The sequence below is a fragment of the Nymphaea colorata genome, chromosome 2 (genome assembly GCF_008831285.2).
Source record: "Nymphaea colorata isolate Beijing-Zhang1983 chromosome 2, ASM883128v2, whole genome shotgun sequence".
Taxonomy (NCBI): Eukaryota; Viridiplantae; Streptophyta; class Magnoliopsida; order Nymphaeales; family Nymphaeaceae; genus Nymphaea; species Nymphaea colorata.
The window spans coordinates 2,770,134-2,797,001 of NC_045139.1; the positions used below are offsets into that span (position 1 = coordinate 2,770,134).

The window sequence follows — 26,868 nt, forward strand, 5'->3', positions numbered from 1 at the left end:
GCACAGATCAGCCTTTTGGAACCATACCTAATGTATAAAACATATCCATTAAGCCTTATAAAGCGTCATGAATCAAAACTACTATTTATTTTATATCTTTCTTTAACCAAAGCAAATGCGAAACTTAATTAAAATTCAGGCCAAGCTTTGATCATGCATAAAATACATGAAAAAGATGTTACAAAGCTAAATCAGTCAAACTTTCGATCGGTCTACAGTCCAACCAAATCCAGATTCGTCGGTTCGGTACGGCCAAGATCTATATCGTATCCGGCCCATTTGACGCCCCCACTAGAGAATACAAAAATGGATCGTAGCAAGGGAGCCCCAATAATTAAGCTAAACTTGTATCTTAGCACTGAAGTTGTTGGCTGCTCGCGTTCTTAAAGGTCCCATAATTTGTCTAAGGCATATAATAATGGAAAAGTATTCTACAAAGCAAACTTGATTTGGATTTCTTCTAGGGTTGGATCTTGGGACTTTTACAATATGAACGCAAAGATTTGGTTCAAATTGAATCCCGCCGATGCCGGCAAGCATGTACCTAACCGATCAGAGGTGCGGACATCTTACGCATTCACATGTGCGGAGCTAGAAATTTTTCTTTTTTTTAGAGTAGTGGAGAAGGGGGAGGGAGGGCATGAGAGATAATTAGGGGTGAACAACAAGTCCAGTTACCCGAGCTCGACTCGTGAACGCATTTGAGCCGAGTCATTTGCTTAATGAGTCGAGCTCGAGTTCTTGAATAGACTCATTCAAATAATCGAGTAGAGTTAACTGAACTGAAAATTCAAATAATCGAGTAGAGTTAACTGAACTGAAACTATTAAAGTTGGACTTGCCTCGAAAATGCTGTGTAGTGATTTTTTAAATATCCAACTCGTTTTTCCAATTTAAAAACCGGTATATTGACTTTAATTGATTATGTAAGTATTTACAAAAGCTTCTTCAAGTTTGTTGAGTCTTAATCGAGTCCAGCTCGATTTATTGCAAACTAATAATCTATATATTCAAACGAGTTTGTCGAACCTTAATCGAGTCGAACTCGAGTTGCTTCTGTCGAGCTATTCTCGAGCTCGAGGTTTCATTAGTCGAGCTAAGCTCAAGCCTACAGAAGTCAGGCTCAACTCGGCTCGTGTTCACCGTTAAAGATAATATTTTCAAAATTTGTACTGTTGGAACTTCTATATACAACAAATCAAAATTTTTCAAAGTTATAAGTTTCTTTTGCATGCAAGGGGGCCTCTGCCCCCCCTTCCCTCTACCTTTAGGTGTTCGGGCTCAGACACTTGTCTGTTTGTTTGGCCACCCATATGAGACTGCCCAAAAAAAATCTCTCTTTCCATTTTGACCTTGCAACGGGTTTTTCTTCAATTTGTTCACGTAACGGCAGTCTTTTTAAGTCCGAATAGCCGCCCATCCTGCATTCAAAGTCTCAACTTATAACCTGCTACAGGTTAACGGTGTTGAAACGCAAGCTCTTCAAGTTGAAGGAGGTTTTAGTGAGGAACGATCGGAGGATGGAGGTTAGATCCCATTACACAAAGGGTCGACGCTCCGGAGAATCAAACCAAAGACTGGCTTTCTAAGAGTCACTGGTCGAACCAGCTATGCCCAATCTCTTGAAGCAAGTCGATGGAGGTTCAGAGTTCAATATCATAACTTAACTCCTTCCGGTAAGAGTTTAATACATAACGTGTGAGAGTGTTGAAGTTAAAACTCTAAATTGAAGAAGATTAGAAGTTTAATGTCATAACGTATGAGCAAAGTCTCCACAACTTCCGCTTATCTATTTATTACATGGAGAAGGAGAAATGTCACTTTCACCGTCCATTGTAGATCTAACACCTTGTGCACGAGTTGATGATGGGTCACGTGCATCTCTAAAGTTCTTCTCCCTCTCTTTTGGGAGAATTTATTTCATTTCAAGCACTCATGAGGATGGTTTCTTTTCTTTTCATTCATCCATTCAAATTTGAATTCATTTAGTTGAATTTAGTAAAAAGAATTTTGAAGTGATTATTAATTATATTGAAGTTGGGATTCTATATGCAGTTTGATTACTGAATTTGTACCTATGTCTGGCATCCAATTTGTTGGAGTGTGGAGCCTGATCTCAACTTAATAGATTTTCCTAGTTTCTGTAGATCCCAACTTACTGTAATTTTTTTGTTTTTGGGCCAACAACTTTTGTATTCTTGTTAGGAGACGGTGCAGAATACCCATGTGCTGCCGTAGATAAATAAGAACTTTGGTCTCCAAATCAGGTAAATCTTGTGTATTTTTCTTTTCTTCTTTCTCTTGATATCATGGGTGAGAAAGGGCCTCGTTCCTGACATTGAAATCTGATAATTATCTGACCTGATCACATATAAATGTGATAAAAAAAAATCCTAATCCTATTAATGTGCATAAACTAAAACCCTTGATCTACATTTGAATCCTATTAATGTCACGTAGTGAACATGAGATCAAGAGTTGCGTAAGCAAAAGATCACACAGACAAAACATGCAAAAAAGACAAGTTTATTTGTAGTTTATTAAGGGGAGATGATGATTCAGAACTCTAATTTTGAATCCTTCTGCAGGTTGCATTGGGTGGAAGTGCAGTGAATGGATTGGTGCCTACTTTTCTCTTTTCCTCCTTTTGTTTCCTTCTGATTATTTTTTCAGTAATTGATGCTTTTGTGACCATTTCTCTAAAGGTGCATGCCCAATGTTTGACAAAATGATCATGGCTGCTTGTCAAGAAGGGAACCAAGTGGCCCCTCCAGTCTATTTGGTCACACCTCCTAGGCTCCTACTGGCTTGCTCATGTCAGTTCTCAGAGTTTGGGCATGGGGTCCACTTGCCATCAAGAACCAACTGCAATGCTATAAAATGGTGATAAAAGAGAGAGTGAGTGGTGCATTTTTGTGTGTGTTTTTTTTTTTCCTTGTGCTTCTTCTATGCAAGTTTACGTTGGCTGTGGTGTCTAGAGACTCGCCTGTTCACACTTTAAGCCCATGAAGGAAACACTAAAGTACTTGTTGGGGACTGCAGGACCAAGTGGCTTTGGATCCAACTCCACAGCTGAGCAGGTCACTGAGAAATGCTGCCTGTTTCCAAACCAGTTAACAGCCATTATAACTGGTTGGTTTCTTTCTGCTTGTGCACAGTGCAAAGGATCTTAGTTTTCTTTTTTCTCCTTTCCATGTGCACTTTGGGTGGATCCTGTCTGTACTAGTCTTGTTATGGGTTTTTCCTAAATTTTTAAGTAGTCTTGTAGAGAGTTTTAAATTGATGTTGCAGATCCTAAATCATTCAAAAGCAAAGGTGTTGAGTTATGCAACTCCGGTGTCCATATGTTTTTTACTGTCTTTCGTATTAAATAGGTCTGTCCAAAATCTGTGAGTGGTCCTGCAGAGAGTTTTAAATTGATCTTGCAGATCCTATCTCATTCAAAATCAAAGGTGTTGGCTTTTGCAACTCAAGCATCTCTTGTGTTTCTTCTTTTTATCCTGCCAAAGAACAGGTGGATTATATTCTTTCAAAGATTTGGAGGGTCATCTTCCTGTTGAATCTCTGTAGTTGTTTATTCACAATATCTTGATTGCCAAGAAGAGGCTGTCCAAGAATATTGTCAGACAAAAGTGATCAGATTTTTACCGCAGTGGTGTTTGTTCTTCTTCGGTCTGTATTAACTTCTTGCCTGTATTTTTCTGCTACAATATTACTTTGCAGCTATCATTTGATTTCATGAGCATGTCATTTGAATTATTTATGGTTTTCTTGATTCCTTCCTTTTATAGGAGCCACATCAGGGATTGGAGCAGAAACTGCAAGAGTGCTGGCGAAGAGAGGGTTGAGGATAGTAATTCCTGCAAGAAACGTGAAGAGTGCAAGTGAGATGAAGGCCAGGATTCAGAAAGAGAATCCGGAGGTAGAGATCATTGTCATGGAACTTGATCTTGGTTCGTTTGCTTCCATCAGGAGATTCTGCTCCGCTTTTCTCTCCTCCGGCCTCCCTCTCAATATCCTCATGTAAGCTCTCTCTCTCTCTCTCTCTCTCTCTCTCTCTCTCTCTGTTTTAAAACGACAGCTTGTCTTTTGCCAAATTCTCTTGAGAACTTGAACTCTTGTCATCCAGCTTTAATCATGATTAAACTACTGTTAAAAAGAGATATATTATGAATAAACCAAAACAATCCTTGTGATGAAGCCAACAAACATTAGACATTTAGAACCTTCAGCAAGAAATCCAAAACAGATATCATCATATTTTCTGTGGCGTGATCGACTGAGAAAATATCATAAATTCATAATGCTTTTCAATTTTTATGTACATGGAAGATACAAAAAAGTTACATAAATTCCCAGCATTAACAACCGCGTGAGAGAAATGCATGTTTCTGAGTTCTCCTGCAATAATAATGAAGCCTTGAATTGGTTGCAGAAACAACGCAGGCAAGTACTGCAGGAAGCTACAGTTCACAGAGGACAATTTTGAGATGTGCTTCGCCACCAACTACTTGGGTAATATCTCACTATCAAGACTAAGTAGATAGCTTGATCATTATCTGGACAAAAGGCCAAAAACATGGAAAAGCCCTTATTGGCTTATACTTACTGGAGTTAAGATATCTAGTGCTCAGTGGACAGGGTTGGTAACTTGCTAAATTAACAGAATATTCGGACCCCTTCTGGCACGCCATGTGTCGCCGACCCCATCGGTGCTAGCAGCTACCAAAATGCAATGAATGTAACGTTAACATCTTTTAGTTGCTAATTGAGACTAAAGCTCAGCACAACTTAGGAGACTGCTGGTTGGTAGTGATGGCCATGAGTTCAAAACTCATAGTTGCTTCTTATTCAGTAGAAACTAGAAAGCCTTTGAGGGCACTGGGTGAGAAAAACTCTGTTCTTAGAACACATGTTAAACTAATATTTCAAAAACACTGTATTTTTATTTGAAACAACATGGGGTGACTATGGATTTTGTTTTTATATTCAACAATTAAACGCTGAGTATATTCACATTATATTTGTTGACACGGAAACATTATATTCACATTATTTATATATTCTATTCTTTGAATGCCCCTTTTTATAAGAGATTTTAAAGGTCACCCAGCAGTGTAGCCTTGGACCTAGCTAGGCCAAGCAACAGGGAGCTGGGTCTTGTCAGACTTGTTTGCCCAAATCAAGGGCTGGTCTTAGGCTTTGGCTGTTTGGCATTACATTTCACATTTCAAAACGACAACATGGTAGATGAGAAACTCTTTGGAAGGTATAATTGATTGATAATATGTCTTATTTCTCAATTTCCATTTCTTTCTGCTCTTTTTCAGGACATTTTCTGTTGACAGAGATGTTGGTAGGGAGGATGATGGAGACAGCCGCAGAAACAGGGGTGGAGGGACGCATTATTAACGTGTCCTCAGTCATCCACAGTTGGGCCAAAAGAGAAGGATTCAACCTCCATGATATGCTCACTCCCCGCAGGTGTTTCTCTTTTTCTCTCACCCCACATGTGTTTCTTTTCTCTGTCTCCAAAACACACACACACACACACACACATATATATATATATAATTTATAGATTTCTTCGTCCGGGTTTGAAAGGAGAAATTTTCTGATCTCTCACAGGCCCAATGAGTGAATCTATGGTTTGTTTAATCACATCCGTTTGATGCATTGCATCGAGCTGCAGTCATTGGATGGTGTTGGAGATGGCGCTTTATTTTTAATACAGTGAAAGGGAAAAGATGGAATTTACTGAAGAGAATATACCATTTAAAGTGCATGGACATGACCTTATTTTAAAAAACAATCTTATCATCCCTCCACTAGCTGGACCAGACGCCGGCATAAGATAAGAACTTTTAGAAGTAAAAAAACTTTACGTGTAGTTGAATTATAATAATGTCCATAAGGAAACTGGAGACTGTCGACTGCTTATAATTATTAGAGGAAAATTTTGCGGTGCTAATGGAGTTTTGGAACAAATTTAATCGGGCTTCTAGAAAAGAAGGGAAGAACAGAAGGATTCCAGAAGAAAGCTGCAATGTTCTTGATTTGTTTAAAGTTGAGACTTCAACTTTTATGGTGTATTTGTCCATGTCATGGCATTTTATTTTTTTTTTGCAAAAAAAAAATATATATTACGAAAATTTAAAATAACAAATGTGTTCGTAGCTGTGCGAAATGCTCCCATATTAACTGTTTATACGTAGGTTTCAGTTCGTTACCTAGTTTTTTTTTTCTTTCCTTCCCATTAAAAGTAACAAAATAATAGAAGAAAATATGGGCAACGAAAAATTAGCTTTTATTAGTATTTTATTACTTAAAAAAGGGAAAAAAATATTTGTCTTGATTATCAGCAGTCACGGTAAAGTTTTAACTTTTAAGAACTTAGAGGTTCAAATCGTCAAGATGGACCTTAATCTGGTTCTCAACTGGGACCCACGGTATATTTCAGTTTAGAGAGGCGTGGTCATATGTAAGCCTGGGCATCGTGCCGACCAGGCTACCCGACACCCGAAACCCTGGCCCGGGCCCAAACCGACAATTAAAACTTGATCTTGAGCCCACCTTGGGTTCGGGTTGATTAAATTTAAAAAATATGATTTTAATATAAAATATTAAATTAATCATAATAAAAATATTATAATTATATATATAAATTAATAAATTATTATATAAATATAATTAATCATAATAAACTATTATAATTATATATATAAATTAATAAAATAAATATTAACAATTTTTGTCAAGCCCACCTGGGTTAGCCCCGTGCCTTTTTTTTCCAGGCCCGGACCCAGGACCCAAGTTCAAGTCGAAGCCACTTACCAAGTACCCGATAGTCATGTGGCATAACAATTACAAGGTAAATATATACAGTTGGATGCTTCAAAGGGCATTGCATAATTAATCATGATGGAAATAGAGGACTGTATCCCCACTTTAATTTTTATGGGTGTCACTTATTTACGCTGTGAAGAGTAAAGTGTGCTCCATGGAGATGAAGATGCCCATTATTCACTCAGGTGCCGATGCAACTCAGAACCTCCTAAGCAAAAGGAATGAAAGGAGGTCATCGGACTTAGGGGCGAAATCAAAAAATTTTCATGATACATAGTTGGTCACATATCTCTACCCTCCAAATCTGGATCTAAATAATAAAACAAAAATAAACCAGGTTTGAGAATTTTCAATTCAAGTACCAATCTTTTCCTCAACCTACCAAGAAGTGCCTTGTTTTTCTGAATTTCTAATCAACTGCCAAATTTGAAATTCCGTAGCTGTTGCCACATAAAGATGCTTCGAAATGTTCATGTCCGTGCACCAAAGCTGAAAGACTTCACTAGAAGAGAGAAGGGTACTACTAACAGTAGAGATAGACCCTTGGCAGTTGTCATTAATGACATCAGAAAATCGAAGACGCAACACTTATTTTCAATTGAGATCAAAATGTTGGATTTAAGTAAAATTCTTTTTGAAATTTTTTTCTGATCTAGTGAAGTTGCTTAGGAATACACCATATTTTCATACAAGCCATTGGTAGACTCACTAAACAGGGTATGTTTTCCCTCTTTTTTCAGCTACAACGGAACCCGTGCTTATGCTCAGTCCAAATTGGCAAACATCCTGCATGCAAAAGAATTAGCCAGACTGCTAAAGGTAAAAACAAATAAAAATTTGAAAAAGAATGATGTTTATGAATTACTCCGTTGTGTATCATTGGATTCGGATTTGTCTAATCAAGTTGATTGTTATGAACTGTTATCAGTTTGAATTCGTTCCATTTTACGCCGTTACTGCATTTGATTAATCAGTTTTCTTGACTAAGTGAAGTTCCAAGTGGAGTTTGGATCACATGTAAATATGTCATGCAAAATTTGAAATTGAATTTCAATATCTACTAGAATTGGATGAACAGGATCAATTGGAAAAACTGTAGTTCCGAATGTTAAGTTGCTTCAGATTTTCCCTTTCATTAATGGGATGCACCATAATGGGATGTGAGAATTCATTCTGCTAACGTTCATAATTGAGAAGCATTTTGATGGTGAGGAGAATTTTGTGCACAGGCAAATAATGCAAGGGTGACCGTCAATTCTGTCCATCCCGGAATTGTCAAGACCGGCATTATTAGAGAAGAAAAGGGACTCGTTACAGGCATACCTCTCTCTCTCTCTCTCTCTCGCTCTAAGATGAAGAATGTAAAACTTGGCTTACAGTTCATATCTGTGTCTCATATTATTTTCTTTTGCAGATGTCCTTTATCTGCTTGCAGGGAAGCTGCTGAAAACGACATCTCAGGTTAGATTAGTGGGTATGAGTCAAATGCAAATAGTTCTTGTTGTCTGCAAAAAGCCAATCACTTTTCACTGGAATAGCGCATCCCCACACTTAGTTGATCTCTTTTTCGCCATTCGCTCACTGTAGTCACCAATTGTTCTTAATGGTAACTCTCTGTCATGAAAATGGATCAAACTCTTCAAAAATATGAATTTCGCAGATGACATGGTGCACCTGTGGATCAAATGCTCAAAATCACCAGAATTTTCAAAACCCACATGTAAGAGAGAGCAACTTTAGTTCCACACTGTAGCCAATGCTGTGCAGAGTCTGCCGACCCATGCCATGGATCCAGCAAACTTTATGAACAAGTATCCTTATCGGATGTTTGATAGGAAGAAATGCACAGAATGGACACACCGTTACGTGACGTTCCACGCATTCCGTGGTTCACTATGGAACAAGAAGGAACACCATAAATGTGTTCGGCGCGTATTAATTTTGGCAGGTCACTCCATGCTTTGGTGTCTGCTGTCTACATGTGCTAGGAGACACCAGCACCTCTTCTGTTCTCACTTCTCAGCATCTTAAGAAGGCTAATCAAAGAACAACCTCTTAAGATATTAATGTTTTAGGTTGTCGATGTCAGTACTCAAACTAGGTAGTCTTAAAATGAACCAAGTTCAGTGGAACCAGTGAATCTGTTTGACACGAATCAAGCAGCACGGCCTGAGATTTTCAAGTAGAGCTAACTGCTAGGCTATTCAAATCCAAATGTTTTGTCTAGATTTTTCCTTCTGCTACTTTCCGTCGCCTTTCACCAGCTATTGTGATCTTTTCTAAATCACATATCTCCTACACTTGTGTAGGAGAAGGCTAAACTGGGGCCCCAGTTAACCTCCCCCTACAAAGGAAGGAACACTTGAACTTTACAGGAAAATTCATGTTCTACCTTTACTGTAAACACATTATTCTCTTTTAATCTCATGGTTGCTTTTAAAAGAGTCCTAAATAAACGAGATGAACGTCTTCGTTGCATACAGGCAGCATCAACAACATGTTATGTAGCCCTGGACCCAAGCATCAAAGGAGTTAGTGGAAAGTTTTTTGCTGACTGCAATGAAAGTCCATGCTCGAGTCTTGCAGATGACCAGTCAGAAGCAACAAAACTTTGGAGGCAAACCCATGAGATGATTCGCAGAAAGTGCAGTCAAGATGGAAGCTGAAGACACAGACCTTCAATCACCTGTGTCCATGTAAATGTGCTTTTCTATGTAACTACCTGTAAGAAGCAAATTGAACCATAATATAGAAGAAAGCTTTTAGGCAGTCACTAGAACAAGCTTTAGTTCAACTTATGTACAGGAAGAAATGTATTTCTCAACCAATAAAACAATAACATCCCAAGATTGTGTAGCGATTAATCAAACATTGAGTTCCTTAGGTATTGCATTCCTTAGGTATTGCACGCCCAACCCAGCATGCACGTCGAATCATATTCTCATAAACAAATTTAGTAATGATGAAGAACCCTGGGAGGACCAGACCACTTAATTTGGTCTGCTCCTTGAGAGAAAACGGCAGCCTGCAGGTCAGCTCCAACCACCATGGCTTATGGGAAACACCATGAGAAAGCTCAAGGTGCAATTTTAAGGGTCCTCACTTGAACACCTTCCGCGTTCCCTTCTGACCATCTGCTTTACATAAGTTGCAGTAATCAAAGAATAAGCGCAGGACGTTGAGAATCGACCATTCAATAGAAACCAACCATGGCATTCAAGTCCCCACTAATGGCACTTTATATGGTGCCATAATTCAACCTCTGTACGTTGACAGCAAGTTGGAAATACTGCTCTTAAATGGCCACTTCAGGCACATAAATTTCACAGTTACAATATATATATATATATATATATATATATATATATATATATATATATATATATATATATATATATACAGAAAGAGAGAGAGAGAGAGAGAGAGAGAGAGCCATATGCTCTATTTAACCACCAGAGAGAGAGTGGAGGAGGGGGAGGAGGGAGAGATATGGCATGGAGAGGAACCATTTTCATTGTAGCTTGCCTCGCGATGGCTTTGTTTGCAGTGGCTGAAGAACCGAAAAATAAGCAAGCGTTTTTAATATAATACCATTGGATGCTTAAAGGATTGCATCGAAGTCTTCGCTCAAGAAGAGAACTGCAGTAATCTCTGCGGCAAGGTCTGTCGGTCACAAGGCCCAGATCTGTTGCAACCGGCAGAAGACGACAACACAGAATCAGAATTTTGATGCTGAAAATTAGAGAACAACCCAAAAGCTTCCTCCTTTATTGGGCCACAATAAAAGCTGCTGAAAATATAGTAGATTTCTCATTTCATAACTCTTGTGCCTTTGATCTTATTTCTGTATATTCTTCTTAAGGGTGTAGACCAATTAGTTGAACAGTTTGGTGAATTATTACTCTTTATACTTCAAAATTTTGATTATTTTAAATTAGTTATTTTTTTATTATATACAACAACGATAATTAAGCCAATGTCTGCTGATTGGATACAGTTTGAGTCTAATTCTTTGAATCTTTGCGTCATTCTGTAAAATGATTCAGCTCCAATACCCTATCGACAAGATCGGCCTCAACCATTGAGAATGACCGGAGACAGGATTTAGGTCTCAATTGTATAAACAGAAAAAGCTCGTCAATGGACATGGATCTCGTTTTGATTGAACGCCATGCACAGCCTCGCTCCTGTTTTGAGTGCCAGTGCGCCACGCCCGACACTCTTCTCTTCTTTTTCTCTTTTCTGCACTGCAGTAGGTAAAAACCTGTTCAGCAGACTTCTTCCAAATGTTAAAATCTAAACCTAAAGGCTTTTTCTTTACTGTCCTATACAGACAATACAAGAAATACACTGTTTGGGATAGCTGGCAACTTGGCATAAATAATATGTATCATCATTTCAACGTGGACTATTATTGCATCTATTTTCTTAAAAAATCAGAACAATTTCCGGAATCAGCCTTCTCCAGGTGCATTAAACGTGACCCAAGAAGACCTCCTTATCCGCTGTTCTCATAACCCAAGTTTGCATCTGTTTGTTTACTCATGTCCACACCGATAGTCAAATCAGTACACGATTTTATGAATGGATTCATCACAGCAAAGGGCACGGTTCAAAGTAGCAAAAATCTAATCCACATGCACAATTTTTCATGTAAAAATCAATGAATAAATTGTGATGTTCTACAAATATTTTTGTTTTTGAAAAACAAAAACATATTCAAATGCATTTTAAAGCTAAAAAATTGAAAGCAAAGACTAACATTTACCAATATCACTTTTCTTAAGAAAACACATGAACATATTGCGATTTTATAACAGTACAAAATTTCTCAGAAGAGTTTAAACAATAGAAAGATTTCTCTATACTCGATATATGTACAATGTTTTAGTAACAAATTACTTGGATCCTATAGTGATTAGTTATACTGATACAACACACTCTTCGCCCTACAGACAGGAGGGATTGCTGGAAAGTGTAATATATAGCAGTCATGGAGGAATTACCAAAAGAAGCAGGCCGGTGGAGAGTACTACCTATAGCATGCATGGAGGAATTACCGAATGAAGCAGGTCAGGAAAGTGCAATTCCTAGCAGGTATTGAGGAATTGCAAAATGAAGCAGCGAACCGTAGACAGCATAAAACACTCTCCAGGTAACCCAACAAAACTCAACGTGCAGATTGTAATTGCATCTATACAAGAACATTCGCAGTGACAGGCGCAGCAGGCAGGAAAGTGGCTCCCATTCTTTTCCTTGCAAGACCACGGTGCTGAGTACAGTTCTCAACCATGTTAACGTGAGACAGGATAAAGATGATGGAAAAATCGCTGACTTTGTGAGCTGGGCACACATTCCGAAACCTCATACGCCTAAATCCCTTCCCATTTGCATATCATTTAATTCTTCAAAAGGCCGCTGATTGATTGGTTCACTGTCTATTTCAATCCAGCTACACCCAGGAATCCTTGCCAGCCTCTGCTCCTCCACAGCCTTTCTCATCCTTTTGGCATCATCCCACCTCCCTGCAGATGCATAGATGTTACATAGAAGAACATAATACCCACTTGCCTCAGGTTCCAGCTTAAAGCACTGATGAGCAGCAATCTCGCCAAGCTTAACGTTACAATGAATATTACAAGCAAGAAGCAATGCACCCCATACACCAGTATGCGGAGTCATAGGCATGCTTCTGATGAGCTCGTATGCCTCATCCAACCTCCCAGCACGTCCAAGCAGATCAACCATACAGACATAGTGATCAGCAGATGGATGAAGCCCATAAACCGCACTCATGGAAAGAAAATATTGAAGTCCTTCATCCACTAGACCACAATGATTGCAAGCAGTCAAGAGTCCAATAAATGTAACAGAGTTTGGCTTCACATGAGCAGCAACCATTTCGTTGAAGAGCAGAATGGAATCACCTGCACGGCCATGCATTGCACATCCCAGGATTATTGCTGTGTATGCCACAACATCTCTGTTTCGTAATTTCAAGAACAGAGAGTAAGCATCATACACGTTTCCACATTTTGCATATAGATCAACCAATGAGGTAATGAGATGATCGTCCATTTCCATCCCAATTTCACGACAATAATTCTGGATCCATAGTCCAAAGGAGAAATCACCCAACTGAGAAGATGCAGAAATAGCACACACTATGGTCATCTTGTCAGGCTTTATCTTCACATCGCACTCCAACATTCTATTAAACAAGTTAATAGCCTCTCTTGGCCGACCATTCTGCGCGTAGCAAGCAATCATGGCATTCCATATGGTTCTATCTTTTCCACAAGCCCAATCAAATAACTCTCGAGCTAAATCAACAACACCGTGCCGAGCATATCCAGAAATCATTGTAACCAAAGACACATTGCTTTTCTCTGGCATGCTATCAAATAACTGACGAGCTGTCTCCAGATTACCTGAATCAATATAACCACCGATGAGAGTATTCCACGAGGCAGGATTCCTCTCTGGCATCTCATAGAACAACGCCATTGCAGAATTCATATCCCCGCCTTTCACATAGCCCAAAATCAAAGTGTTCCACGACACCACATCTTTCCCAGGCATGTCGTCAAATATTTTACGTGCAACTATCAATTCCCCACATTTCACGTAGCCAGAAATAACAGAATTCCAGGACACTACATTTCTCTCAGGCATTCCATCAAATACTTGCTGCGCGGATCGCATGTCTCCAAACTTCGAGTACATATCCACAAGGGAGGTCTGTGCATAAACATCGCAATCAAATCCAAACTTACAGACCTGAGAATGCAGTCCCCATCCGATCTTCTTCTCAAGAATCCGAGCGCACGCCTTGAGAACGGCGGCGAACGTGAAGGAGATGGGCAGAACGCTCGATTCTCGCATCTGAGCGTAAGCAGAAATGGCGTCTCTGAACAACCCATTACGGCATAACCCTCTGATCATAGAATTCCAAGCGAAGACGTCAGGATTCTGGGCTTTTTCGAAGATCTTCTTGGCGTAGTCGGTGTTCCCATTGGCGTTGCAAGAGTTGAGGAGGTTGGTGAGGACGAAATTCGACCACTGAATTCCACTGGTAATAATACGCCCATGTACCCTCCTCGTTTGCTCGAAGTCTTTACATCTCTGCAGCAACGAAACCAGCTCTTGAGTGGGGAGCATCACAGGTTAGAGCATCCTGAACTTTCATGGCGGGAAGGCGAGGAGGCCTACTTATCAGGGCGACGTCAAACGGTTCCAGTTCGGGTCACGTACTTGTTATACAGCACGGAACCGGAAAATAGACCTTTGATAGTTTGATTGCCGTCATTTGATCGGAGCGTTTCCAGTCCTACGGTTTTACACAAATGCCGCCAGAAGAAAATTCAGAGGCGGAGCTGGAGATGGCGGGAATCGGGAAACGCGAACAGGAGAAGGAACCGGAAAGAAGCGAGTCGTTCGTCTGGGATGAAGAGTCGAAATTGTATTTCCACGCGGGGTTCGTGAATTGCGCTCTTCGATTCAATCTCGTCTGTTGCGTCTTTTGTAATTTTTAATTCACTTCACGAAATCTTTCTATTCTTCAGAATTTCTGCATCTCCGGTTTTATTTCTGCTCGGTTTGTTCTCCTTTCTTAGGGCTTCTCTTTTGATTCGCTGTAGATTTTGTGGATTTGTCGTTGTTTTCCTGTTTTTCGTAAAGCTTATGGAAACGCTGGGGTATCCTTTGAGCTATATCCTTGACTGTCTTCGTTTATTTTCGGCTGAAATTATGAGGAGACTTTCATCGTGTATTGGACTTGAAATTTTTGCTTTGTAAAATTCGATTAGCATTTCTTTGAATCCGTTGTTTATTCACAACAAGTCCGCCGTCTCGTTTTTTTAGACATTTTCTTGGAATTAGGTCTGAAGAAGCTCGCGTTAACTAAACCAGGTTCTAATTATCATATTGGTTGTCTATGTGCGTTTCTTATGCAGGAAAAGCTTGGGTTTATTCTTAAGTCATCTAAGAAGTTTCATGCTTTGGAATGTGTTGAAATTATTAACTATTGATAAGCTACAGATTTGTTGCTCGACTCTCCTGATTGGGCACTCTCCGTAGATGATTTCCCCCCCTTGGGTTTATGTTTCTCATTACTTGAAATGGATTATGTTTCATATTTTGAACGGGCTTCAATGTATATTTCTTTCTAATGGTTTTGTTTTCAGAATGACTCTCTCATGTGAATGAATACGTTGTTGTTGTTTTATGGCTCGTGTGAATGAAGTATTTGAGCATCAATTTTATTTGTTTACTTATCCAAAATTTGTTAAACTGCATTACTGATGCATTTCTTTTTTGTCCTTTTTTAATTTTTTTATAATTGGGTCTAGTTCTGGATTTTATTATGAACCCAACGCAGGTTGGTACTTTAGCAGTAGAGACGGTCTCTATTACACATATGAGGATGGGAATTATGTCCTGTTGGAGTCCAGCAAGGTATTTTCTAGAGAACACTGAACTTATTGATATTTCTTCTGTCTCATTTTCGTGTCACTATGACAAATTTATGATGTCCTTGTCTTTTTCTGCATGGTTATTGATGATCAGCAACCCATGTCTGAGGAGTCAGCTGAACCAAGCGGAAATCAACCATGTAATGAGCATACATTTTGTAGTTTGATTTATATTTCACCTGCAGTCCCATGTTTTTTTTGTTGCTTTAAAGCCAGTAGTTCATGCGCTTTCTGATGTGCGACTATTTTACTTGTCAAAAAGGCAGTTCAGAGCCTTTGCATGATGAAGAAGAGAATGCACGCCCTCCATCAGAGTGGTATGCTAGAGTAAATTTGATCTGCATGATCATTCTACTGGGGTTGTGTTTATGTGGCTGCGTTTGAAGGCTTTACTTAACCCTTCTCCTTTTGATGGTGTATTGGTGTTGCATTTGTATTGGCAGGTTAGAAGATACACTTATCAACCTTTACCTAATGGGTTACCCCAACTCTGAAGCCCACAGGGTTGAAACTGGAGAATTGGGCACTGATATTGATGCTCCATCTGATTCTGAATATCTTGCAGAGATTAATGAGAGTATTTTATCCAATGCTGATGGTAAGCAAGCTTGGTTGCAGAAGATGAGAAGAATGATGTTTATTATATTATTTTCTACTATGTACTCTGTCAAACTTTTCAAGTACCATTCATTTTCAGCACAGTTAGAAAGTTCAGAACATGGAGAGTTGTTTTCTCAAGTAGAGGAGTCTGGAACTGTGGCAGAGAACATGCGAAGCAGACCAGAACCTAGCGATGAAGTTGCTAATGAAGGTTATCTAGCTTTTCACTCTTTTTTGTAAATTTTCTTTTTCTCCACTAGCATGATATAAACACGGATGTGAAATTTTGAGCAGCTACAGAATCTGATGAAGACAATTGGCGAGCTCAGTATGGTCAAGTAGAACATTCAATAAATGATAGTGCCTTTGGATTCCCTGTAGTTGATCTATGGGATTGGTCACTTGTGGTTGACGATGCAAGTGGAAAGAAACATAAACTAGTAGGCAGGCTTACGAAGAAATCTGTCAAGTTGCATCCTTCTATGCCAGCTGGTGGTGGATTGTTCAAGACTGCAGCAATATCAGAAGTACATCTTGATCTAGTGCGAGTTTCATCAGGTTTGTATCTTTTCAGAAGCCATCATACTAATGGATACGAAATTTTTTCCCCCTTCTTGCTCTTTATAATGCAGCCTCTTAAGTTTTGTACGAGAATTGAGAAGTTGCTATGTTGAAGATAATATCATTGCAGGAAATTAATGATTTCAGGGAGAGAGACTATGTTACTTGGTATGGATTGAATCATATACTAGCATTGTGCTAATACTTGCTTATTTGAAAACAAATCATGAAGAGTTTGGTGTTCAATGTGTTTTTACATTCCATTTGTATATGAAGCTACAAAATGGTGCTTTTGCCTCAAGAAGGAATCCAACCACATAGCTATCTGGCTTTTTTATGAAACAATGCAAGTAGTGGAGAAAGGGATAGAGCACTTGACTGAAGCGCCTAACTGGACGGCAAAAAGAGAGGGGCAGAGGGTCGGTCTGGGAAACTGAGAATTGTTGGTTTTCCCAACTTGAGTTGATGATGACCTGACATTAAAATGTCTTCATTTGAGCTGTAAAGATCTTTACTGCCCTTTTCAGTTAAGTGGGACTTGAGAAACAATGGACATGGCTGGAAGAAAAGAAGAGTCTTGGAAGGAAAAGAAAATGTGCAGTTTTCTCAAAACCAGTGAATCTAAAGGGACAAGGGAGATTATTTTTTCAGATATAACTCCCCATTAAATGCTGATGATCAGCTTGTATTGCCCAACAGCTTTGATGGGTCAGTGGCAGTAGTAGGTACAACCGTACAAGAACTGAAATCAACTCTTTGTATCATTTCCTGTTGTCAAGTTTAGAACATTTATTTTTCATCAATTTTGAGTAGTGTGCTAATGTGGCTGCTACTCGTACTTCTAAGAGATAGTTCTTTATTTCGGTGTTAGATTAAGTTATCACGATTCTTGTATTTTTATGTGGAACTTGATCTATCCCGAAGGGTAAGAAGCAGCATTTACCTCCATTGTAGTGATGTTTTCATGTCCTAGCTTGCTATTCTTGATGCAGAAGTCAGAGAAAATGGTGTTAGAAACTGTCATAGAATCTTCTGAAGTTCCCTGTTTTATTCCGGCCATACAATGCAAATGTGCATCTGTGGGTAGGGGCCTGCTTGTACTGCAATGGCAACACTCAAACTGTAGGTGATATTGCTTTGCTGTTAACCCGCTGCTTTCAGAGACGTCCACTTTGTTCAGATTTCAGAGTGATGCTGAATTGCTTCTTTTCAGTCATATGTATAGGCATTAGGCAATCTGGTTTATGGGCAATGTCATTTCAATGTGGGAAAATGGCTTTCCAGCATCACCATTTATTATACTTAATATGGACAGCTATTTTACATATTGCATATTAGAGGTGAAATTTGCAGACTTTTCCAGTCGATATTTTGCAAATAGTTATATTGCTGTTTTTCTTGTTGTAGGTCGAATCTACAGATTAAGACAACCTAGTGGAGCATACTTAGCTTCAGTGACAAAGTACGATTCATCTGATCCCACCAAGGACTGGGGGTTCCGTGATTTGTTTCAGACAATTGATAGCGTAGCTGACTATGAGCCATGCTCCTCTTCTGGAGGAAATGCATCAAAAATGCCAGATCATTCTGCCAATGGAGCTTCACTGGAGTTACCTGATGATGTTGATATCTTGAAAAAGGTACTTTGTTTGCCTTATGTGGCTGTCCATACATGTGTCTGCCTTCCATGAATCAGTGAACTTTAGATATTATCCATTAGAACAACTGAAATTAAGTTCATAAAAAAAATACCAACACAATTCAAACAAAAGATCTCATCAAAGAGATGTTCAGGAGTACGCCCGGTTCACCAGGTTCTACCTTTAGCAGGCCCAATCCGCCTCAAAAGAAGAGTTTGATCCTGGCTCAGAACGAACGCTAGCTATATGCTTAACACATGCAAGTCGAACGTTGTTTTCGGGGAGCTGGGCAGCGCTTTTTAGCTTGATTCAGGATTTGGCCCGAACTGTTCGGCACTTCATTCATTTTAGTAAGAATATTAGGGCAAGCAGCATACAACAAAATCCAAGTCATATTCAGTTGGGCCAGTAAATTGCTGGATGTACCCAAAAACCATCCGAAGGCATCTACAATTACTTCTAGATTTGTCTTTTTCATTGTCTCTGCTCATTTGAATACTTTTTATCATTGTTATGGGTCACTACCACTCTAGACAACACGTAGGTACTTTCACCAATCTGATCTACCCCAGATGGGAGACACCTGCTTTATGCAGTTGCTTACTAAAGCAAGACTACAGTGAACACAAAAGTCTCTTGATCAGTGGGTTCTCTCTTTCTCTCTCTCCCACTCCCCATGCCATCTCTTTCCTATTTGACCAATCCCAAGGCTAGTTTCATTCCAAGGCAGAGACCTGGCAGCCTGCTTTACTCTGCCCCATTTTTTTAGTGGCTCTTGTTTGCTGCACATGAATGTATGATTCTCTATCTTCCTTATACTTGAGCTTTTCTGTGTTAATACAAGTTATTGCTGAGAGCTTGTTATAATTTCTCTTAATTTGACCTCTGTTGGAAGAATGGAAACTTACTCCCCTACTATTCAATCAGAAAAAATGCACTTACAGAGATAGAGCTGCTGAGAGACGAAAACTGCACGGAGGTTTTGGTGTGGGCCTTGGACATAAGAATGATGAATGGGAGTCTTCTTCTCCTGAGTACTCAGAAGAAGCTTCATTTGGATCTTCATCCTCAACATTTGCAGCTGGTAGTTATGGTAGACAACTCTTAGAGCGCATGGGTTGGAAAGAGGTAAACATTATGGCCGTCTACATAACCCTTTTGTTTTTTTATTTAGCTTTAAGCTACCTTGGAAGTCTGGACACACTTGAGAACCTTGATATCTTGATTCCAAGGACGGGTAAACATTATGGCCGTCTACATAACCCTTTTGTTTTTTTATTTAGCTTTAAGCTACCTTGGAAGTCTGGACACACTTGAGAACCTTGATATCTTGATTCCAAGGACCTAATGTGGCATCAGCTCCACATTCACATCCATGCTTTATCTAAGGATTATAGATCTTAGCTTCTATCCAAAAAGTTCACTTTTTCAGCTTTGCATTGTCAAAAAGTTTGATTTATGAATCATGAACTTAAATCTGAAACACTCCCATTTGAGGATCTCAATCAGATTAGATCTTGGAGGTTAACTGTCAACTATTGGGCTGAGTTCACCTCACAGTTGAGCTTTGAAATATTACTGTTATAAAATATATTACCCCTAAATGTAGCTTTTAGAGACAGCTACTTGTGCTGCTTCTCTTACGTCAGAGCGGTAATTCAGTTTATGTCAAAAAAATCTTAAAATAATGAGTTCCACATATGACTAAGATAAAATCCGATTACATAATATCAGTAAATTCACAGAATCTAAATTTTTCTCTTCATCCATGTGATGCATGGATTTGCGGGACTATCTCTTTTTTGCCTTGGAGTAGGTTTAGTTACCTGTGTTGCCACCTGCAGTTTTTTTCCTTTTGTGATTACTATTTTACCCTGTTTCTAGTGTTCAGTTTCAGGCATATCATACTTAGATCTGGGGACTCTGAAGCATGCATACGATAACTAGTACAATACTTACACTGTTACTCTTCACATAAGTTATGAGTGCAGATGTGTAACAGATGGGTACTGTTGATATGAAAGCTAGGCATGCAGCTATATATGCACATCTATTTTATATATGAACCGCAGATTAACATTTCAAAGCTAAAAACCTGCAACATGTAAAGGATATGTAACAACAAAGCACTACCAACAAAAAAAAAAAAAAGTAATAAGAAGTAGACACCTTTTATCTCAAATCTGAACTTCAAATGCCACATATTAATAAGTACCGTTGTGGCTGCAGAACAGAATATGACCCGGTTAAATCCGGCTGGCATTATCCATGTTACATATCTTCTGCTTTTTCATAATGATCTCCCCAGATACTCCATATACATGACGCTCTTTGCTGCTATTTCAGGGAGAAGGTCTTGGGAAGACGCAGAAAGGATTGCTAAAACCACTCCAAGCTATTGGAAATAAAGGATCGGCAGGGCTTGGATGGAAGAACGACAGAGTATGGCCTCATGTAAAGTTCTGATAATGTCTAAGAATCAGTTGTATAGGCAAATCAGATGTTTCTACTTTGTACCAGTATCTGCTTTAATGAGCACCGCTAGGTGTATAAGAATCAGTTGCATCGGCGAATTGGATATTTCTATTTTGTATTAGTATTTGCTTTAATGTGCATCGCTATGCTTCGGTTCGTCTGCTCGCGGCAATTTTTCATGAACATCGCGATGGTTGGCAATGAGCAACTTTTTGTAGTGACGAAAATTTGAGCTTATATTTTTGGATCGTATATGAACTTTAAAGAAAAAATTAAAAAGGAGGCGCTTAACAATCCGCCGCTCAAGCTCAACCATTGCATTTAACTCTTAACATCCACGTGTCAGTGATGAGTGTTTCTTTTTATCATCATCAACCAATGCAGATATCTCTGTAGCATCACCAACAAAATCAAAAGTCGCAATGCTGTTTATGTGATATTCTTTTACGTTAGTTGATTATCCTTTGCGTGCCAGGCTATTTGTAAAGTGGCCTGTGTAGTTGGAGTTGCGGGGCTTGTCTACATAATAACACACCTAACGTACGTGCAATCTTCACTATTTAACGATTTGTTTGGATGTAGCGAAAGGGAACCAAAGGGAGGGATGAAAAAGAAAGGGAGGGTAAAGGAATAGAAATTTAAGGAAAGAAGTGATTATAAAGCTTATTTAGATAAAAAAACAAGGAAATGTTTAAAATCATGTTTGATTAGGTTATTTTTCTTAAGGATAGAATTTATAATACTTTACAATATTACCCTTAACATTCAAAATGTTTAAAAAAATGAAAAGTTTCCTTTCTAATAAAGTCCCGATCTTGTGTTCAACAAAGAGTCCATGCTCCATACCCTTGAAGCCCTATTTTTCCTATTTTTTATTGGCTCAAGCCCTATTTTTTTATTGGCTCAAGCCCTATTTTTTATTGGCTCAAGCCCCGATCTCGTATTCTTTTATTGGCTCAAGCCCTATTTTTTCCTCAAAAAAATATCTTCATATAAAAAATTGCAGCTGTCAACTTTTAAATTGCTAAAGAATCCAACCTTTAAAAACCTTTTTGTTTTTTGCCCACCTTTCAAAAAATTAATATTGACCATCAAAAAACAATCACTATATGGGCATTATTAGTGATGGTTTATCAAAATTTGTTGCTTAGGAAAAATATTTTTAATTTGATTTCCTAATTCAATAAAATAAGAATCACACTTGCACTCGACATTTCATTCTATAGTAATAAATCTAATAAAAATGTAGATCAATCAAACAAAATATTGGTAAACATAATAATTTTCTAAAGACAAAAAAATCACAGAGCAAAATAAAAAATAACATTCATGTCTTAGATAACCCCAGCTATGCTAAGCATCCTAAGTAAAACATTATTTCGCTTAGAAAAAGGACAAGCAAAAAATGTTTCTATCCTTTCTTCATCATAAGTAAGATAAAGATATGCTTCAGTTTGTAACTCTTCTTCAAGACCAATGGCTTCAAATGCTGGAAATATGTCTTCTTTAGAATATTTATTTGAGTGTCTTGGCTCTGGTACGGCATTACTTTTTTCAATTGCATTAACAACTCTCTCAATGGCATCTTTCATTATTTCAATTCATTTTAAATCATCTTCATTTGCACTTCTCCTCCTTTTACGCTTTGACAATGAACCTGTGTGGGGCTCAACTTGGACTTCATATTCATCTCCTAGGTTGATAAATGGTTCTAATACTGTTTGATTTTGAGAAACCATTTCATCAATAAGCTAGATATTATCACCAGTACTCTCACACACTGAAGTCATTCTATTGCGCTTTTCTTTCGCTATCGTCGATCCTTCCCCTGTTGCTCTATCATTACCAAATAAATTTTCTAACTTCTCATAGTTCGGAACAGGTGTCATCATCTACCTTTTTGCCATTGGATTTGCCTATAAAAAGCACAAAGAAGATAACAAAGGCAAAGAAACTCATATTTAACATAAAAATTTGATTATAAAAAAATAATACTTAAATTGCTGAAAAGAAAAATAGGTACCTCTATTACTGGCTTCCATACAACGGCAAAGAAACTCATATTTAACATAAAATTAAATTGTTTTTATGAATGGAAAAATGCTGAAAACAACTTATGCTCTCTCTCTCTCTCTCTCTCTCTCTCTCTCTCTCTCTATATATATATATATATATATATATATATATATATATATATATATATATATGTGTGTGTGTGTGTGTGTGTGTGTGTGGAGAGAGAGAGTACGATTGAAGGAAGGAATTCTATAGCACGACAAGAAGTTAGGGGGCATGTGCTCCCCACATCTGCAACTCTGTTTATCCACAGGTGGTGCGAAGCCAGAGTGTCATTTATCCTACTGCTGCCATTGCTGCAGCAGCTTGGAACCAGATATATGCTACATTTTCTAATGTGTTGCCAAAGAAGCTTGAACGCTTTTGGCTTGGCGATAAAATGGTGTTGGTGGATTCGTAATGACTGAACCACCAAGGTCATGTGAAGTAAATGTTATGTGCTCCCCACTTTGTAGATGGACATCTATGCACTATTTTGCTATTGCCCTGTAGAAATGTTACCATAAAACGTCAAGATATTATAAGGAACTTCAATTGTTGAATAGCTTTTCAGGATAAGAGTCAGTCATCTGCGAATTGCAGAAGATCTGTAAAATGGAAGAAAGAAAGAGATATTTTTTAGTTGGTGCTTCTTTCATTACCTTAGTACAAATTTAATTTTTTATCCAAATTTTTAGGGCATCTTTTGGAGAGACCGAGCTTCAACTTTGTAACTCTATCATGTGTCAGATGATATCCATCCATGGTGGATTTGGGGTTTCTGGGCATCTCATGCAACATATGCTCAAAATGCTATAGCTGTTAATGAGTTCCTGGATGAAAGATGGAGCATGGTAATTGAGATTTTTTTTTTCTGTTGCAGTTAAATCACCTGCAAATTATTACAAACTGCATAGCTCGAGTCTCTTGCACATTTAATGAGCCTGCTTGTCTAACAGAGTATGGGGATGGGATTACTACTGCAATCAGGGGTAGTAAACAAGTTGAACAAGCTAAGCATGGCTGCTTATTAGGATTAAGCCCTGACTGCATACTCGGGGTTGCAGAAAAAACTGCTTCTAGGAGAGAAAGGTGGATGAGATGATTGATTTGGCTAAGGGAGTGTGCAATGGAAAAAAGGTCATTCATAAAAAAAATTAAATAGGAACTAAGGTAATGAAAGAAGCACCAACTAAGAAAGAACAGGCTAATTACTCTTCTACTGAGCAAGATTGCAGAGAAATTATTGCAGAAGCTTCTGCATCACATGTATCGGCTAAAATAATGAGAAAGTGTCGAAAAAAAAGAGACGTAAATCACAAACTATGAAAATGCAGGTGGATCACAATGTTGAAAAACTTGGATCTCCAGAAAACATCAGCTCACACTACCTGAAGGAAAACAAAATTCTCAATGAAACGACTCAATCTCATGAATGATGTGAAAGCACAGAGGTCGTTTAGTAAGGTTTCGCAACTGAATGATGCTTCAGATTTTAGTAGCGCAGTTGCTGATGATGATTTCCCTGAGATCATGCCTTTGAGGAAAGGGGTGAACAGGTTTATGGTTAGCACTAGAAAAACACCACTTGAAAGAAGGCTGGCAAATGCTCAATACAGGAGGAACCTGCGTAATGGTGGCTTTGCTGAAGAAAACATACATCAGAATGATGGGTCTGTGGGGAAAATTCTGGACAAAATTCTTGGACCATCCTCTCCATCACCATCACCATATGAATCTAGGAGTAGGTTGGCTGAGGTGGGAAATGATTGTGGGCATCTTCCCTTTACACCTCTTCCTAATGAACCAATGAATGCTTCTCCTAAGTCTAACCTGGAAGTAGCTGATCAAAACAGAGATGGCATTCCAGTTGGTGGGATAGATGATGTTTCTGCCCGTGGAAATGTGGGAGCGAGAGGTCACTTTGATGCATCATCTGGATCAGGGGAACTGTCTGGGAAGGTTGAGTCTGAGTCATCTGATTCATCGGAGAGGTGGTTCAAGAAAGTTGCGGAGCTGCATGATGTTAGCGACTTGGCCAGTGCAATTCCAGATGATGAATTTCCAGAGATAATGCCACTTAGGAAAGGGGAGAACCGTTTTGTTATTAGTAAGAAAAAGGATCATTCGTTGACATCCCCACAGTACAAAGTACAAACGGCGGATTGCAATGGAGCAAGCCAACAACTCTAACTTTGTTCCATTTGTTCCATTTCCACCGGACTAGTTTGCTAAGGACAAGGCTGTAAGTGAAGCATCAAATAGCAGTAGCACGGATGTGACTGGTGCAAATTCATCCAGTTCTAGCATGCTGTCAATGTCGAGAAAGTTATGCCAAAAGACCAACGAGGCCTAACAACGCAGGGCAACGTCTGTGATACTAATGGATCCACAGAGACAATTTTGAAGGGTTCATCTATGAATCAAGGACACCGTGGGCAAAATGGAAGTTCACAGATCAAGCAAACTCAGAATTTAATTGGCAATGCTCATGAAAATGGGAACAAAGGTTTGTTCACAGGAAAGAGTTTGGAAGGTTCTGCAGTTAGAACCTGATCCGTTGAGGAAGCGAAGGCTGAGAGGTGGTTCAGAAGAGTTGCTCAGATAAAAGATATTTCTGAACTGAGTAAGATACCTGATGAAGACTTTCCTGAAATCATGCCAATGAGGAAAGGTGTCAACAGATTTGTCGTGAGAAAGAGGAAGACTCCACTGGAAAGACGGCTGTCATGAAAATGTTACTGCCTTGCACAGGGGCGTGAAGATAGCAGGCACAGGGACATGAAGATAGCAGGCCCAGCAGGATACCACACCACAGTTTCTTTGATTCGGCCCCAAATTGGAAGAAAAGCGAAACATAACAGAAAAGAAGAAAGCCTAGGAAACAGCAAAAAGCATAAAAAAGATGCACACAACGCCATACCTTGAGATAGAGAGAATCGTTTGGAGCAGAGAAAGATAGAGGTCTAAAACGTGCACTCCCACTAGAGAAACTGAAGAGATGGAATTGCCGACTGGTGGGTGGAAGGGTTCTAGACGGTAGAAAGGAGGCAGAGTTTTCTTTCCTTCCTAAATCCCAATTCCTCCAATTTTGGCGGGATTCGTTCGTTTTCTTCTTTTCCTTTCTAATTAATTAAACTGAACAATCCTTCCCTGGATTGTTCTTCCCTTTCCCTCCATTCAAACATTGATTATTCTTTCATTTCCCTCTATCCAAACACTGATTGTTCTTTCCTTTTCCACCATCCAAACATAAACATAGTGTAAAACTTGTCTACCCACTCAACTACCACCTAATCCCAACTTGACTAGTTGGCTACATAACTTTTTTACCTTTCCCTAAGGCCATAGTTATATCACTTTAATCCTAGATTTTTTTTTACCCAAAAGATTTTAATAAGAGAAGAAGCTTTATTTGTTATGACAATGAGTTTGTTTGATTTCTGGTATGCACCTTCCTAAAAGCTGCATTAAAATCCCTACTGTTTAGGGACCGAGGGAGGGCTCATCTAGACAGTGACCCCACCCCAGTTAATAAAAAAAAAAAAAATACATTAACAAAATTAAAAAAAAATTAATTGCATAATGTATTTTTTATTCGGGTTTAGTTTGGTGCTAACCAAATAAATTCATTGGACCGTTTGGCCTAACCCTGAAAAAAATCGTCGGTTGACCCCCAGTTGTTTGTTGTTTCCAAATATACTCATCAAAAGTAGGACTGGATCTCCACCTATGGTTCTCGTTATACCTGCGATTCTTTGACTGTTAGTTGCCATCTTGCCAGTGTAAACACTAAAAGAAAGGAATTAATAAACCATTCTCTTTTCGTTTACGAATCAACTAATTTCATAAAAGAATGCAATTAATATTGGATGCAAATGGGTCTGGTCTGGTTTCTTTTTCAGTTGGATCATTTTGTTTCAGCCTATGCGTGTTTGACGATTGGAGACTTTTCATCCATGGCATGTTTTATCCTGGTTTATTTCTCCACTTGAAGTGGCAGCCTTGAGAAACAGGAGCGGAGCCAAGGGGGGCCATGAGCCATGACCCATTTCAAAAAATTTTTAAATTTACATAAATTTTAAAAAATTTTATTTGTCTTATATAAAAATTTTCAAAAATGATATTTTGACCAGAGTCAAAATTTAAAAACTTTGGCTGAAAAATTTTTGGTTTCGCCCTTCGAGAAACTATGTCAATGGCATGTGTGATGTTTA

General features: G+C 38.7%; 4 protein-coding genes across 9 annotated transcripts; 3 read left to right on the forward strand and 1 right to left on the reverse strand.

Annotated features, from left to right (window-relative positions):
• Nucleotides 1-2,922: 2,922 nt before the first annotated feature.
• LOC116249251 (short-chain dehydrogenase TIC 32 B, chloroplastic) lies at nt 2,923-9,640 on the forward strand. Its single transcript, XM_031622472.2, has 8 exons — nt 2,923-3,132; nt 3,792-4,023; nt 4,436-4,515; nt 5,331-5,484; nt 7,587-7,665; nt 8,076-8,163; nt 8,261-8,307; nt 9,330-9,640. Exons 1-8 carry the CDS (start codon nt 3,006-3,008, stop codon nt 9,510-9,512), a joined length of 990 nt encoding a protein of 329 aa, XP_031478332.1. The 5' UTR covers nt 2,923-3,005; the 3' UTR covers nt 9,513-9,640.
• A 137-nt stretch (nt 9,641-9,777) lies between these two features.
• On the reverse strand, nt 9,778-14,028 carry LOC116249249 (pentatricopeptide repeat-containing protein At4g22760). 5 transcript variants are annotated; one of them, XM_050075845.1, is made up of 3 exons: nt 11,883-14,028; nt 10,353-10,531; nt 9,778-9,980 (listed from the first exon to the last, which is right to left on the reverse strand). In XM_050075845.1, exon 1 carries the CDS (start codon nt 14,005-14,007, stop codon nt 12,211-12,213), a length of 1,797 nt encoding a protein of 598 aa, XP_049931802.1. In that variant the 5' UTR covers nt 14,008-14,028; the 3' UTR covers nt 9,778-9,980; nt 10,353-10,531; nt 11,883-12,210. The 5 variants fall into 5 exon arrangements, with proteins under 5 accessions (XP_049931802.1, XP_049931801.1, XP_031478329.1 ...); XM_050075844.1 differs by lacking the exon at nt 9,778-9,980 and having other exon boundaries at nt 10,344-10,531; XM_031622469.2 differs by lacking the exons at nt 9,778-9,980; nt 10,353-10,531 and adding an exon at nt 10,541-11,093 and having other exon boundaries at nt 11,907-14,028.
• A 117-nt stretch (nt 14,029-14,145) lies between these two features.
• LOC116249250 (uncharacterized) lies at nt 14,146-20,752 on the forward strand. Of its 2 annotated transcripts, none has more exons than XM_031622471.2 (10): nt 14,146-14,323; nt 15,227-15,303; nt 15,415-15,460; nt 15,583-15,637; nt 15,764-15,918; nt 16,018-16,131; nt 16,215-16,478; nt 17,889-18,121; nt 19,049-19,249; nt 20,468-20,752. In XM_031622471.2, exons 1-10 carry the CDS (start codon nt 14,293-14,295, stop codon nt 20,585-20,587), a joined length of 1,296 nt encoding a protein of 431 aa, XP_031478331.1. In that variant the 5' UTR covers nt 14,146-14,292; the 3' UTR covers nt 20,588-20,752. The 2 variants fall into 2 exon arrangements, with proteins under 2 accessions (XP_031478331.1, XP_031478330.1); XM_031622470.2 differs by having other exon boundaries at nt 14,182-14,323; nt 15,198-15,303.
• A 2,413-nt stretch (nt 20,753-23,165) lies between these two features.
• LOC116249252 (zinc finger protein VAR3, chloroplastic-like) lies at nt 23,166-25,559 on the forward strand. Its single transcript, XM_031622473.1, is given in 2 exon segments — nt 23,166-24,796; nt 24,798-25,559. Coding segments are annotated over 2 exon segments (813 nt in total). The 5' UTR covers nt 23,166-24,064; the 3' UTR covers nt 24,879-25,559.
• Nucleotides 25,560-26,868: the final 1,309 nt, after the last annotated feature.

Excerpts from the sequence above, each read along its gene's own strand:
- LOC116249251 (XM_031622472.2), top strand. The coding sequence starts at position 3,006 with ATGAAGGAAACACTAAAGTACTTGTTGGGGACTGCAGGACCAAGTGGC. Across the intron at positions 3,133-3,791 it reads GTTAACAGCCATTATAACTG|GAGCCACATCAGGGATTGGA; the intron begins GTTGGTTTCTTT and ends TTCCTTTTATAG. Across the intron at positions 4,024-4,435 it reads CTCCCTCTCAATATCCTCAT|AAACAACGCAGGCAAGTACT; the intron begins GTAAGCTCTCTC and ends AATTGGTTGCAG.
- LOC116249249 (XM_050075845.1), bottom strand. The coding sequence starts at position 14,007 with ATGCTCCCCACTCAAGAGCTGGTTTCGTTGCTGCAGAGATGTAAAGAC.
- LOC116249250 (XM_031622470.2), top strand. The coding sequence starts at position 14,193 with ATGCCGCCAGAAGAAAATTCAGAGGCGGAGCTGGAGATGGCGGGAATC. Across the intron at positions 14,324-15,197 it reads AAATTGTATTTCCACGCGGG|TTCTGGATTTTATTATGAAC; the intron begins GTTCGTGAATTG and ends AATTGGGTCTAG. Across the intron at positions 15,304-15,414 it reads TCCTGTTGGAGTCCAGCAAG|CAACCCATGTCTGAGGAGTC; the intron begins GTATTTTCTAGA and ends ATTGATGATCAG.